Source organism: Microplitis mediator, chromosome 5 (assembly GCF_029852145.1).
Source record: "Microplitis mediator isolate UGA2020A chromosome 5, iyMicMedi2.1, whole genome shotgun sequence".
Classification (NCBI taxonomy): domain Eukaryota; kingdom Metazoa; phylum Arthropoda; class Insecta; order Hymenoptera; family Braconidae; genus Microplitis; species Microplitis mediator.
Genome location: NC_079973.1, coordinates 19,876,593 through 19,892,024, shown reverse-complemented (window position 1 = coordinate 19,892,024; position 15,432 = coordinate 19,876,593). Strand labels below are relative to the sequence as shown.

The 15,432-nt window shown below is 27.6% G+C and overlaps 2 protein-coding genes and 1 long non-coding RNA gene across 4 annotated transcripts; 2 read left to right on the top strand and 1 right to left on the bottom strand.

Annotated features, from left to right (window-relative positions):
• The first annotated feature begins 2 nt into the window (after positions 1–2).
• LOC130667277 (uncharacterized) lies at positions 3–4,953 on the top strand. The gene is made up of 2 exons (XR_008989819.1): positions 3–129; positions 1,580–4,953. It is a non-coding gene; the product is annotated as an uncharacterized LOC130667277 (long non-coding RNA).
• LOC130667276 (ubiquitin-conjugating enzyme E2-17 kDa) lies at positions 4,238–9,262 on the bottom strand. Its single transcript, XM_057468743.1, has 6 exons — positions 8,994–9,262; positions 7,523–7,586; positions 6,123–6,154; positions 5,822–5,899; positions 5,634–5,739; positions 4,238–5,557 (listed from the first exon to the last, which is right to left on the bottom strand). The coding sequence occupies exons 1-6, from the start codon at positions 9,015–9,017 to the stop codon at positions 5,418–5,420; spliced, it is 444 nt and encodes a 147-aa protein (XP_057324726.1). The 5' UTR covers positions 9,018–9,262; the 3' UTR covers positions 4,238–5,417.
• Positions 9,263–10,048: 786 nt separating this feature from the next.
• On the top strand, positions 10,049–11,593 carry LOC130667721 (uncharacterized). Of its 2 annotated transcripts, XM_057469527.1 has the most exons (3): positions 10,083–10,178; positions 10,333–11,114; positions 11,197–11,593. In XM_057469527.1, exons 2-3 carry the CDS (start codon positions 10,364–10,366, stop codon positions 11,211–11,213), a joined length of 768 nt encoding a protein of 255 aa, XP_057325510.1. In that variant the 5' UTR covers positions 10,083–10,178; positions 10,333–10,363; the 3' UTR covers positions 11,214–11,593. The 2 variants fall into 2 exon arrangements, with proteins under 2 accessions (XP_057325508.1, XP_057325510.1); XM_057469525.1 differs by having other exon boundaries at positions 10,049–11,114.
• The last annotated feature ends 3,839 nt before the right edge of the window (positions 11,594–15,432 follow it).

Sequence of the window (15,432 nt, the reverse complement as noted above, 5' to 3'; positions counted from 1 at the left end):
TCGCAAGACTTAACTTTTGAAGTAGGGGTCTGCTTACTCGTTTACCTCTTGCTTCTTGCGTCACCACCTACGACCAGAGCCACTCTCACCGTTCCTCGGACTTTACACGTCTTACTCATTGCCAGTATTGTGAGTTTTACACGACCAACTTACATATTTTTTTTAAACACAAAACACTTTTTTACCTTAAATTCATTAAATAATTAATATAATCCTAAGTAGCCCTGAGGTTTAATTAATCTCTCTTTTTAAAAATAACTTCGCTCATCTTTTAAATATCTCATCATTTTTTAATTTTTTAATAATTAACTGCGTTAATTTTTTTTTTTTGGTAAAAAGAAAAAGATCTGAAGGTATTTTTAAAAAATTTTAGATGTTTAATATTATGAGATATTTAAATAAAAATTGGAAAGGTATCAACTGTTAAATTATTTTCCATCGTATCTACTGCTAAAAATTATGACAATAAAAATATTTTCTATTTAATTGGCTAGTGAAATCAATTTCATACTGTTTAATTACTTATAATTTATAATGATATTTTTTTACTACTTGGAGAAGTGATAAAATTAAGAATACACTAGTGCTTTGTATAAGAAATCATTTATCAATTTAAAAAAAAGTTTACTGCTATAATATTTTTAATTACTTGAAAAATTATTTATAGAAAATATAAACCTGTTTTCACAAAAATTTAAACATATTTAGGTCTATTTTTTTTTAGAAATATAGATATTGTAGTCTCATGTCGCAACTTTCAAAAAATTTTACTGTATTATTGTTTTATTTTGCCGGGAAACGTCATCAGTTCAAAAGTTTATATGTGTATATTTATATGTGATATAACGCGCAAAGTCAGATGGATACTGGCTACAATTTTTACCGGATCTTAATGAAACTTAATGATACTGAAGTTAGCCGGCGTCCAATAATTTTTGGATTTTTTTTAAACAATAAATGATAAAAAAAAAAATATTTGAAAAAATTGCACCTATAGTTTATTAAATTCTCTACATGTGCGTATTTTTATAATTATTTTTTTTTTAAATTAAGTCGTTGAAACAACAATTCGAAAATTTTTAACTGTCTGATAACTTCAGGATCGTTGAAACTTAATATACTTGTTCTTAGAGAAATTACCTTGATCAAGTTCGAAAATGAGCAATATCGATCGAATAGTTTAGAAAATATGGGTGTTTACATTTTTTTTTATGCTTGAAAAAATAGCATTTCTTGCCTTTTCCTTAAATAAATTTTGAACGAAAAGTGATAACTTAATTTTGTAAAATGCATCTCGAAGTTCGTGAAATCAGCTTTAATTTTCACTCCATAATTTGTGTTTCATAAAAATTTCTTCTAACAAATTCACAATCTCGAATATTTGAAAATAAATGAATAAAAAACAATTTTTTTTTTTAAATTAGGAAAATTCCCATATCCACAACTTTTAAAATAATCGATCGATTTGGCTCATCTTTGAATTCGATTAAAATAATTACCCGAAAGGACACAGAAAAAAAAATTTCTTGGCGCAAAAGATTTTCACTCGCTCTGCAGTAAAAAAATAAATTTTTTTTAGGATTTTTTCTACAAGAGGACATCATAATGAACAAGAAACGTTTATATTGTACTGGGTTATTCCCAACAGGAGCAAAGTTACAGGGCACTCTTCATAGGAAATCATGAATAGCCTCATCCTCATTAATCTTAATTTATACAAAAAAATTTTTACTTGTACCTAGAAATTTTTTGCATTATAAATTGAAAGCAAAAATTTTCTTGGAGCAAGAAAAAAATTCTTGTCTTCAATTTATAATGCAAAATATTTCTTATGCCAAGAAATCCATTTTTTCTGTGTAAATATAAAATTTCATAAATAAGAAATATACTTTTCCATTCCGGGTATAGCCAGATGATATATTTTTTTAATATCGATCGATAAAATTATCGTTAATGCGCTAAATTGAGTAATTTATCAAATAAGTTGATAAGAAGTACTCAATATAATTTAGTTTACATAAAAGCAATTACTTAAATAATTTACATTATGTAATTAAACAGTAAGCAAATATATTATATTTTGTCATACCGTAATGGAAAAATTACGTAAATAATGATGGTTGAAAAATGAAATTATTGTCAGTTGATATCTTCCCAACAATGAAAATAATATAATAAATATATAATTATAATTATCTATTAAATATTATTGTTATGTGGACTTTATTATATAAAGGGCTAATGCTAAAATGTACACAAGATAAGTTATTAAAAATGTTCATCATTGCATTTTAAAAAATAATAATCACACATTGACCGCATCGCATTTTCATTAATTATTTCTCTAACAAAATTAAAAATAATATTCCGACTGATGATTATCAATTTCAATAATTTTATGTAATAAAACTTATTCCTTTCTTCTTCAATTAAATTAATTTTTTCGTAATTTTCTGTACTAAAAGTTCAGTTTATTAAATACCTATTGTGCCGCGCTTCCTTTTTATTAACCATTAATTCATTAATTATGACAAATGTCCACCTGGATAAAAAAGTTGGCATCGATGAACTTTCCAAAGACAAAAACATTGTTTTTTTTTTCACTACGTCTTACAATATTTTTTTTTAAATATTCAGTTTATTCATAAGCACCAGTACTGATAATTCGTGCTTTACAAAATTTTCTTACTTCTTACACTGGACACATTTCATTCATTTTTGTTAATTAATCTTACTCTCTAATTAAGAGATCCACGATCATGGCGTATCACGATTAATTTTTATTTCAAATTATTATTATTATTCATACCATGAAAACGTCACTAGTTATTAAGATGTGCAATATAAAAAATCCTTATCACAAATACTTTTTTTTTTTTATCAAGGATTTTTCTAATTAAGGTTCGTTCCTTTAATTAAAATTTAATTATTACTTAAAAATTTAATAAATAATACATACTCTAGCGAATCCGAACTACGGTAGGTAAATTACTCCAAATTTCCCGCATTTTACGGTCATTTGTGACAAATTGCGGTAAAATACCGGAATTCGCGGCATTTTTACTCCCACAGTGCAATACCTTTATGGTAAAATGTAATTTTTCAGTAAATTTGCACATTTACTATAAAATACCGCAGTTTTACCGTAAAATATCGTAGGATTGCCGTAAATTTACAGCGAATTACCGCAAGCCACTGCGTTCTTGCCGTAACTTAGCACAATACTTCACTCTGCGGTAAAATTCCGTATTTTTTTCAGTAAGTCTGCACGTTTACGGTAAAATACCGCAATGTTACCGCATATTTACCATAAGATACCGCAGTTTTACCGAAAAAAAATCGTAGGATTACCGTAAATATACGGCGAATTACCACAAGTCACGGCGATATTACCGTAACGTAGTACAATACTTCACTCTGCGGTAAAATTCCGTATTTTATTCAGTATATCTGCACGTTTACGGTAAAATAACGCAATATTACTGCACATTTACTATAGAATACCGCAGTTTTACCGAAAAAAATCTAAAGATTACCGTAAATTTACGGCGAATTATCGCAAGTCACGGCGTTATTACCGTAACGTAGTACAATACTTGACTCTGTGGTAAAATTCCGTATTTTTTTCAGTAAATCTGCACGTTTACGGTAAAATACCGTGATTTTACCGCACATTTGCGATAAAAATACCGCAAGTTTACCGTAAATTACTGCAGGATTATCGCAAAATATCGTAACTTGCCGTACTTTTACCGTAAAATGTCGTAATTTGTCGTAAAATACCGTGATTCGGATCCACTGGGGTAAGTAATTATTTTTTTTTTATAATTGAGCTCACAAGTTCCTTCACAACTACAATACAATAAAAAATAAATTCAATTTTAATTAATAAATAAATATTTATGATACGGATTTGATAAAAAATTTTATTCGTTCGTTATTGTCCGATTTTTGATTAAAAAAATTTCTGATAAAAATAATTTACTAAATATAAATAATTGTTGAAGTGAAGGACAAACAAAATAATTAGAGGCCCCTTTAAATAAAAAAAAAATAATAATTAACTTGATTATTTTTTTTTTGATAAATACTATTAATTACTAATAAAAAATGCCATAAAAATAGCGTGGATGAGCGGCAAACGCGACATGGTAATAACGGCAAGTAAAATTAATTATGTTTATATATTATATTAATTAATATTATTGATAAAAGGGATAACTAAAAAAATATAAAGAATAAATTATTGAAAACGCAAAAAAAAGAGTTGATTTATTATTATTCGTAATTATTTTTTTAAAAAGTGATTGAACATTTAATTTTGAACATTGTAAAATTAATTAATTAATAATAATTATAATTATTATTATCATTATAAATACAACTGATATTTATAATTATTTATATTATATACCAGTGAGCCTTTGTCACATTTTGCCGTTCAGCCACAAATATTTAAATAAACAATTAAATTATTATTTTACTTAATGTTTCACACACCGTCAAAACGAGCTAAGATGCTAACGAATTCATTTTTTTAAAAATACAGGTGCCATATTTATTGTTTTTTTTTCTTTTTTCTTTTATCAGTAGTAGTAATTAATATTAATAATAATAATGAAACAAAACGGAATAGGTATTGAAGTAATATTTATATAGAGCCCAGTCTTACAAAAAAATTAACCGCATTGTTTCCAGGGACGGGCAACGCTCAGTATCGAATATAATTTTAAAAAACTAACAACCGATGTGATGGTACGAATTTTTAGTCACTGAGAAAGTAGGTAAATATTATTATTATCAATAATTACAATTAATTAATTAATATTTATATATAAGCACATATTCATTGAAAATTAAACTAATTCAAATACAAATCCTACTTTCATTCCTATTGTTTATTTTTTATTTTAGTTTTATTGTTTATGAAAAATCAAAGCGGACATTTTTTTTTCTCAAATTGTTTTTAAAACGTGTGTTAGTGTAAGTGTGACCACCTTGTAAAGTGCCTCGAATAGCCTCGTGTTGTCCCGCAAAAAAAAACTCGCAGGCTTCATTATTGACCAGGATGAAGTGAAGAGAGATAAATTATTTTTGCGTGGGTAATCACGTGGTTGCTTTGCTATTTATTATTAATACCATTTTTTTTTGTTTTTAAATTTTTATTTTTTCATGAGACCTGAGCGTATGCGACTGCGAGCGTGAACTGCGGCACAACTTATTAAATTACCATTATCCTCATCATCATAATTGTAACGAGCAATTGCTAGTTTTAATCGGTGCTGAACGAGATAAGTGGCATTAGGCTTGGGGCTGCTCGTTGGTGGTGGTGTTTATTTTTATTTTATTTTTTTTGTTTGTTGTTGCTGTTTGTTTATTTTTATTTTTTTTATTTGAAATCAACAGAAATTGACGCATCACATGGCATACTTGCGCGTCCATTCACGGGCCAATTCGTTGTATTTCTCTCGATCGGTTTTGTATATCCTCGCTATTTCTGGGACCAGCGGGTCATCGGGATTTGGATCGCACAGAAGAGAGCATATTGATAGTAAAACTGTAAATAATTTTATTTTGTAAATAAATTACGTTTTAGATAAATAATAATTAGTATTAATTTATTTATAAGATACCTTTTGAAATAGTAAGCGCTGGAGACCACTGCGATCTCAATATATCCAAGCAAATGCTACCATTACTGTTTATATTTGGGTGATAAATTCTGGTCGTGAATGCTACCTGTTAATTGAATAAATATTTTAATTATTAATAATTAAGTTTTGATGCAAAAATTTCAAAGTTTATTAATTATTTTATTTACCTTGGGTGGTTTGAATGGATAATCTGTGGGAAAATGAATTGTAAGAAAAAATACACCTCCTTGATACGGACTGTCAGGCTAAAAAAAAAAAAATACAATATAAATAATTATAATTAAATTTAATATATGAGTTAGTAACAATTAGTTATGAAATGAATTTAAATATTTTTTATTTGAAAGTAAAAATCCTAATTTGTTTTTTTGTTGTAGATAAACATGATTAGAATTGATTATAGATAATTTGAGTATTTAATTGAGCTAAATTTTATTATCGATTGAAAAATTTTATTTAAATACTTACTGGTCCCATTATAGTCGCCTGCCAGTGGAATACTGTAACAAAAAAAAATAAACAGTTAAAATTTAAATAAATTATCAGACATTGATTTTTACTTAAGAATAATTTAGTTACAAATTTATTATTCAATTTTATTTTTTAGCGGGATTTTTAAAATGTGAGGATTTAATTTTAGTGATAATTTTGAAAATAAAAAATTTTGATTAGTTAATTTGAAAGTAAGTTAAGTAATTCTTTAAAACCGGAAGTTATTTTTATTTAAAATAATTCATTAGTTATAATTTACGCAGTACTTCAGTTAAACGTACACAGAAAAAATATGTACCTGAAGATTGGAAGGTTTTTCGTGTAACGAAAATGAAAAAAATTTATGTAACTTGACTGCTTAAGTTGACTTGGGAGGTAATTGGAGGCTGAAATTTTCGGTTGACATGCGAAACATTTCAGAAATTTAAATCCAGTAGATTTTTTATTGATGATTTTATTTTTTTATTTTCGTTCTGTTCAGGTGCTTAAAAAAAGTTGAGTCAAGAAAATATTTTGGAAGAAAAACGTTATCGGAAACCAAGTCAAGATTTTTTTGAGCCAAGAGAATTTGTCGGTCAAAGAAGATTTCTACTCTCTGAGAAAATTCAGATTTTCAAAAAAATTTTTTTGAATCAAGAATATTTACTTTCAGTTGATATTTTTTCTCTTGTGTAAAAAGATAATTATGGAATGATTTTAAGACAATGGTAATAATGTAAAATTCTCTGACTTTTTTCTGACTCCAGGAGAAATTCCGAGACTATTTTTAGTCTACTAATTATGACAAAAAATAAAAATAAGTTCCAGATAAAAATAATTATTCTAGAAGAAAAAGAAATGACAAATTGCACCCAAGAATATTTTTAAAATTTTAACTAATATTAGTATACTTTCATTTTACAAATACTCTCTTTTTTAAAATGTTATAATAAAAAAATTACATGTCTAAATGAATTTAAATTTTGCTCCGTAATTTTTCCAGTGATTGAATTAGGATTTTAAAAAATTTTAACTGGTGACTCCAATATGGCTAACTCAAATTTATATTTAAATTCGAATACTACAAATTTTTACTTTAAATTCAGACGCATTTATTGAGACATTTAAAAAAAATAAATGTAATAAAGTAAAAGGCCTAGTACCCGATCACTCCATGTATTTCTATATCTATATTTAGTAAATATAGATAGACAAATATATGAGTAATCGGGTACTACTTCCCTGATCGGGTACTGGGTCTCTTACTTCAAATTACTTTACTCTATTCAAGAAATTGGAGTCACTTTAGAAACAAGTTTTTTTTTTTAATTATCAATGACTTCAGACAAAAAGCAGAACACGGATTTAAATAAAATAATAATAAAAAAAAATCTTACAATCTTCTCCTACAGGGCCAGCTGAGCATTGTGCAGGTGGATCTCTTCCAAGATCTTGAAGTTCCTACAACAACAAAACAACAAATAAATATCCAATCAACAAATAAAGTCCAGTTACTCGATTCTATAAATAATTAAACCATCAAAAGTACACGTGTCTTTAAATCAATCGATAACAATTAAAATATATATACATGTATACACAAGTACATTCGTCATTGTACGTCAAACAATAATAAAACTAATCTTGAAAGCTCTTTGATTTCGTTTATCAGAAACTCATCAAATTACGTCTTAAGCTGATAACAGATCGCCATCACTCAAACTCAGTACCGACAAAAGTATGACTCCATACTCTAATTGTCGACTTTTACAGTAAATTTCACCAGCATGTGAATTAAAAATTTTATTTAAAAGTTAACAATAAATATTAATATTAATACATTTCATTGCACAACAAAATGACAGTGCACCTCTACCGCCTATATCACCAGATATCTACATCATATTCGGATGACTAATTCCTAACCTGTTTCATGATCATATTTATCAGTAATCCATCCCTTCAAATTGTGTCTGATGATAATGATTATTTTGTAATTATAATTACTATCATTACCATCAAATTAATTATCATGATCCTCAAATTAGCAGATGAAAATTTTCAAATTTTTATTTCAACGACTTAATTAAAAAAAAAAAAAACTAAAAAAATGCACATCTAGAAAATTTCAAAAACTAAAAGTGTCATTTTTCGAAATATTTTTTTTTTTGATTTATCAGTTCCAAAAAATTAGACGGCTAATTTCGGTATCATTAATTATTTATTGTTATTAATGTCTAGAAGTTAATTAAGTTATTGATTAATTATTATGATTATTACTATAAATATTTATAGTAATTTTCAATCTACAAATTTTACATACATGTAACATACCCATGTATATATATGTATATATATATATATAGAAGTAACGTGCGGTTTTACGTTACTTCCGGTAATTTATTAAAATGGGCATTAAAAAATAATTTTTTTTGTTAATTTGAATACTGTCACCTTGACAATAAAAAAATTATGCTAATTATTGTCATTATTAATAATAATAAAATTTTTGCTGGTAAAAAAAAAAAAAATACTGGTGTAATAAAAGATTTTTTTAATTTTTTTATTTATATCACACGGTAATGATGGACATATATATTTATAAATATATATGAATATCTACATAGATATATGGATGCATATATGTATATATGTATGTAGATATATGGCTGAATATATATTTATATATATATATATATATGTGGCAAAAAAGGACGTAGTGAGTAAGTGAATGAGGGACGATTTTTAATGCCTAGCTTTCATTGCTCCAGTTGTAACCCCGATGGGCGTTATGACGAAATATTATCGAGATGATGGTTATTTATGATGATGTTTATTATTTAATAAGACAATAAATTGCTAACGTACCTTATTAATTCGTTTTAAAGCCATCTGATGAAGTGTGTGTTGATATTAACTGGCCGAAAAACCAGACAACGAAACCCGCTAGCAAAAGATCTTTGATTAGGATCGCAAGATGGCTGACTTCTAAATGTCGTTGGACTGCGTGAGTCAAAGTTTTAATTTAAAAAAAAAAAAAAACTTTAGATTTTATTAAAAAACTTGTTATTGGAGAATATTCTTTGATGATTAAATATTTGTTTATTTTTATTTGACTATTGGACTTATGTTAATTTTAGTAGAATGATGTGGCGACTGGGTAATTTATTATTTTATTTTGGTAAGTGTATTTGTATTGTTAAGTCGAGAACAAATGCCGCGAATGTGGCGCTACAAATTTCCTATTATCGACTTCTCGGGAATTGGTTTGTTTGGTTGTAATTTCAAACTTGCGGAATAGATGGCGCGAACTGCTCAATAATTTTGCGCGGGAATTTTAAAACTTTTGAATATTCGTAATATTTGAATCAGATAATCAAATTTTTTTTTATTTAAAAACGAGTATGACGTATATGGAACAAAAAATTTAATTTTTCAAAAGATTTGAATTTTTTTTTAAATTTTGTCTGAGCAAAAAAAATTTTAAAAAATTGCGCCTATAGTTTTTTAAATATTCTACATATGCATTTACTACTAAAAAAATTGTTAGTTTGTTTTTTTTTGTGATTTATTTGGTGAAAAAAAAATGTGAAAATTTTTAATTGTCTGTTAACTTCTGGATCTTGCAATAATGACACTGAAGTTAGCCGACGTTTAATAATTTTTGGATTTTTTTAAAAACGCTAAATTATGAAAAAAAAAATATTTCAAAAAATTGCGCCTATTTTTTTTTAAATTTTCTACATATGCATTTTTTGCACACCTCGGAGAGGTAGTGCTCTATTATCACCAAATCACAAAATCACGATCCACTCATCTTAAATCATTTCCACCAACTTTTTAGTTTTTTTTTTGCAATTGATTTGTTGAAAAAAAAAAAAAAAAAATTGTGAAAATTGTTAATTGTCTGTTAACTTCTGGATCATGAGCAATAAACAAAATGGCGCGTATACGTCAAATTGTAATTTTAAATTAGTAGTGTAAATTAATAAATAAAATGAAGAAAAAAAAACCTAATAGTTAAAGATTTTTCGTGTTTTTTGAAAATTACTGGTAAGAAAATTTAGTTATTTAAATGTCAATTAAATAACATTAATTAAAATTTATAAAAATGTCGGATTAAAAAAAAAAAATGAAATGGATGATGAGGTATTAAAATGAGCTTTTTATCTGCACGAGGTATTTTACAACTAATTACTTGGAACAGGTTAAAATATATTTTTTTATCATCAATAATCATGTATTACGTAATTGGAAACCCGCAAAGACCGAGTATATATACGCACGCAGACTACAGTAGATATAATTTCCGTGAAAAAATACCAAATAATCGAGTACACGATAAATGTAACAAGAAACGACAGACCCTCGTTCACAAACCAGAAGAAGAAGTATGGTATGAGCCATATATGAGTAATCTTCAGCAAGAGTACTCGGATGCTTCATTAAAATGTGATTCGAAAGTCGAGTTACCTTGGAAAGACATTGCGCTGCCGCGAGATTCTTTGAAAATTCGTCCGCAAGTTGAAATTCCTGCTCACGATAACCAGAATCTGAGAATGATGGGTGATAATGATAATGACAGCGATAAAGATCAAAGTTTGGAGAAGAAAGAATCTTCAGGAAAAATGGAACTGCCTTGGAATGATTTATTGGTCGATAATGTTATTGTCGAGATTAGAAAATCGCCAGAATTATTGGCCATTTGTGATTCCACTTTGGAAATACCTTGGGATAAAATAGTTTTGGAAACTCCAGGTCGTATAAATCCATTACCTAAAGCGGAAAAATGCATTAAAGAAGACATTGAAATTCCTTGGGATGATATTATGCTGCCTAGCAATATTATTATTAAATCTAAAAGACGAAAACATCCATCATCTAGTAACACTAGACGTTATTATAAAGTCGAAGCTGTAGACTGTAGGACATTGGATTCGTGCTGTGATCCCCGTTGTAGTAAAGATAAAAAAATTCAAAAGCCATCGAGTGAGTAGTATTTGAATGCTTTCCTTCAATATGAGAAATTGTATAAAATATAGTCTGTTTTTTTTGTATTTCGGATTTCCAGAGGAACAGAATAATTGATGTAAGGAAATTGCGGTTGAAAAGGTGATTGGAAATATATTTCTATATTTTGATGGTTATATTTTATTGTTATTGTTATCATTGAATAATAAATTTACTGCAATCGATCTCATCAAAAATTCCATGCATGACAAATTCAACGATTTGCATTGACTACTTAAATTATTTGTGTTGCGATCGAAATAAATAAGAGCCTCTCGTGCAAATAGTAAATGTATAATAAATAAATTTATGTGCTGTTTTTATATTAAATATGATAACGCTACACAATATGATAATGTATCGTATTTCGTAAATTAAAATATTGTATTACTTTTATGAATATTTTTTACTTGATTATCTTATTTCCGAGAAAATTTATTATGTAAAAAATAATGAAAGCTTAAATAACATTTTTTTACTAAGATTGTTTTGCAAATAAATTATTTTTATTAATTTATAAAATTGATTAATTAAAATTATGAACTATCATGAAATTATTGAATGAAATTGATTACTGGGCTATTGAAATTTTAATGAAATAAATAATTTATAGAAAAATATAAAATTAATTACATCGAATTTATCTGAAGCTATCAATATATAATTATCATAAATTATATTTAATTGTAATCTATGAAAATATTCGTATAAAATAATAAATTCATTTAAAAGAGAAAAAAAAACTTTTGAGCTCAGTCATATTCTAATAGTGAATCCAACTGATTGTAATTCAAAGTAATTGATGTGATACCATTATTTGTGATGATAATAATAATCTCAATGGGAACTTTACATCAATGAAACGTAATATAAAATATTAAATTATCTAGCTACGAATGATTACTGGGCACTAAGGTGCTCCAAAAAAATCGATATTTTTTTTTCTTTCGGCGGTTATAAAAAAAGTTTCTATATATCGGAAAAAAAATCCTATCCAAAGAACGGTTTTTAATTTCAATTTTAAAAGGTGGCGCTCGCTCTTCGAATTTTTCCATGCTAATAGCATGGTAATTTTATAAAAAATACTATAACTTCATTTGACGTTGAGGAAAAAATTTGACTTATAGACATTTTTGTAGGAAATTTTATGCTCTTCAAAATTGTTCCTAAGCTTATAAGCTCTAAAACGTACGGTTTTAAAGTTACAGGTATTTAAAGTTAATAACTTTTTAAAAATCAACGTTCAAACGGTCTTGACATCAAAGCTGCTACTCTCACGGGAAGTGTCAAATAAAGGCTTTGTAACGAATTTTATCTATCCCGGGAAAAAAAGCTCAGATATGATCACATATGATCACGTATAGAAATATTTATTTTAGAAAAATAAATATATTTCATTTTATTAGTTTTGAAATGTGAAAAACACATTTAAGGCACATTTGTGCAGCTATTTTTTATTTACAGTACAACCAAATATTACGGTCTTAGTTTAAGAAGAAAAACATGTGTTTTACTAAGGACAATACAGAGGGTTAGACCTTAGATTAAATAGTTTAAACATTATAGTTAGTCTGTGACCAAACTCTGTCAAGTAACGACACTTCTCTCGATACGATTCTTTTAAAATAAAGATTCTATTTGAATCAGTCTAAGTAGATAATATTAATGATATTGTATTTTCTCATTATTTATTATCAATCCTATCCATAACTTCCTACGAATAATAATAAAAATTATATATTTAATTAAATTGAGTCTCATCTCATCATCTTATGAGACTGCATCGTAAAACAGATGGCACAACAACCGATATATAGCTTCTCGGGCTGCTTTTGCAGTAATGACAATTGGCAGGTTTGCTTGAGCAAACAAAAACGATGGTGAAGGACTCAAAATTTTTTTTTCTACATGAAAATGCATCGAAAAACAATCAATAATGGCCTGCTACCACATAAGCATTGGATTTGATTATAAAAAAAAATTGATTATAATAATAGAACAAAATTTTAAAATTAAAGACTTTAAAATTCAAAATTTCACATTGAGAGAAAAAATAGGTTTTTCGGAACTAGGAAAACGTAGCAAAAAAACACCTCAGCCATAGATTTGTAGTACTCATCACTCTGGCAATTAACAGAGGAGTGTTCGAGTCGGAATTGTCCTCGAATATAGAATATAAAAACTCTAAAATAAATATCTAACCAGGGACAGCACAAGAGGTTGAGTGCAATCTAGTGGCGAGCACTGAACTACTTCCGCTGCTGCCTAGAACCGGTGGCTTTCTCTTCCTTATACATCTTCTCCCAACAAATTTTTCTCTTAAGTCTTTTACACTAAAAATCAAAGACAATAAAAAAAAAATTGACAAAATGTCGATACCACCAATCGTCAACATTTTTTCCAAAACGAATTTATATTGTATCGTCCAAAGACCATTTTTTTTTTTTTTTTGTTAACTAAAGTTATAAACAAATGGATTTTTTCAAGTCCGGATTGGATTGAAAAAATCGACAAAATGTTGATACCACTAATCTACAACATTTTTTCTGAATCATCTCCGCATGCGGAGTGATTTTTTTTTTAAAACTCCGGAACTCCGAGTGCCGGAGTGAATGCGGAGTGAATTCTGATTAAAATTAAATTTGGATTTACTCCCGATTTTTTACAGTGTACAGTTATCGATTAAGTATAGTTAAAAATATTTAATGATCATTTGTTGCTTGTTAATTATAATTATAACGAGTAACACGGAATGGGGTAAAAAAAGTAGACTACACCGTGTCATAAAATTACACGGATGGATAATCTACACCGTTATTTTACACTACACGGCCGTGTAAAGTTCTCGGGGGCTATTTTTACACCAGAATTTTTTAAAGTGTATTGTTTCTAAGGAATAAGTATATATTAAGTAAAACTTAATGTGTATCATTAAGAAATAGTTTTATTAACTAATTCATGTTGGATTTCACTGATTCATTTTTAGATAATATACTATGTTGAAAAGTAATTCAATCACTCTCACTACTTATTATGAAAAAATTTAATTATAGGTATCATTCACTGGTTAATGTGAATAAATGAATAAATTCCAAAAAATATCATCATCAATACTAACGTATGTTTGTATGTATGTATGTGTGTGTGTGTGTGTGTGTGTGTGTGTGTGTGTGTGTGTGTGTGTGTGTGTGTGTGTGTGTGTATGTGTGTGTGTTTTTAACTGATGAATCGATTTGGATGGTTAAGGCGGTAATCGAAAGAGCTTGTTGGCCATTAAACTTTCCTGAAAATTTCATATCATTTGATCATGTAGACTCGAAAATATTGGCAAATTACGAAAAAAAAAAAATTTTTTTTTTTAGTTTTTTAGTGATTTCTCAGAAATGACATGAATGATCGATTTCAAAATCTAATCAGCTCTAGAATTTGATAAAACGCGTCGATTGCCGCCTTAGCCATCTCAATCGGTTAATTTGTTCGAGAGATATCGCGGGAGAAAGAAATGGTAAAATACAGTTATTTGCGAATATCTTCAAGACGACTCAATCAAACAATTCCAAAATCTAATCCGCTCTAGAACTAAATAAAACACGTCGATTGCCGCCTCAACCATCAAAATCAGTTAATTCGTTTGCGAGATATCGTGCACGATATCCCATGGGAGAAAGAAGTGCTATAAATCGGTTATTTTCGAAACAATGGCATACAAAAGTATTTTCGAGTGCGAAGAGCTTGAAAATGTATTCGCAACAATGTTTTCATTGCCAGTTAAGTCCTTGAGCAAGTCAAGCTTTTTGAGCTCAAAAACAGCGGGAAGTTTTAGGGCTGGCCCGCAGGGTCAACCGATAGACGGATTTTTCTTATTTCTATCATCAGATCAATTGGTCACAAAAATTAAACTCATTACCCCTGATTAAAGAAAATGATTTACTTAATGATAAATGTATATCTATGGGGAAGTGCGAGGGGGCAAAAGGGGATAGGGTAGGCAGAACGGGGTACCCTCATAATTTTATAAAAAAAAAATGTATATTTTAAATGGTTTTTAAACATTCCAAAATCACTTTTGTAAACATCATAGAGCGTTATTTTTGATTTTTTTGTTAAACTTTTTAAAAAATCAATTGTCAGTTAAAAAATATTAATGACTCGTTTTATGATAAAACCTATTAAAAATTTGTTTTTCTTTTTTTGTATCCAATAATCATGTAAAATGTAATTTTTCTTCATATAAATTACTTACAAAAAAATTTAACTTAATCAAATTCATTTAAAATCTAGATTTATTTTTTTTTTA

What these genes read in the sequence shown, in the direction of transcription:
- LOC130667276 (XM_057468743.1), bottom strand. Translation starts at nt 9,017, where the DNA reads ATGGCTTTAAAACGAATTAATAAG. An exon ending in TGGCCCTGTAGGAGAAGATT is followed by an intron (nt 6,155 to 7,522) that starts GTAAGATTTTTT and finishes TTTTTGTTACAG; the next exon opens with TATTCCACTGGCAGGCGACT. An exon ending in AGGCGACTATAATGGGACCA is followed by an intron (nt 5,900 to 6,122) that starts GTAAGTATTTAA and finishes TTTTTTTTTTAG; the next exon opens with CCTGACAGTCCGTATCAAGG.
- LOC130667721 (XM_057469525.1), top strand. Translation starts at nt 10,283, where the DNA reads ATGAGCTTTTTATCTGCACGAGGTATTTTACAACTAATTACTTGGAAC.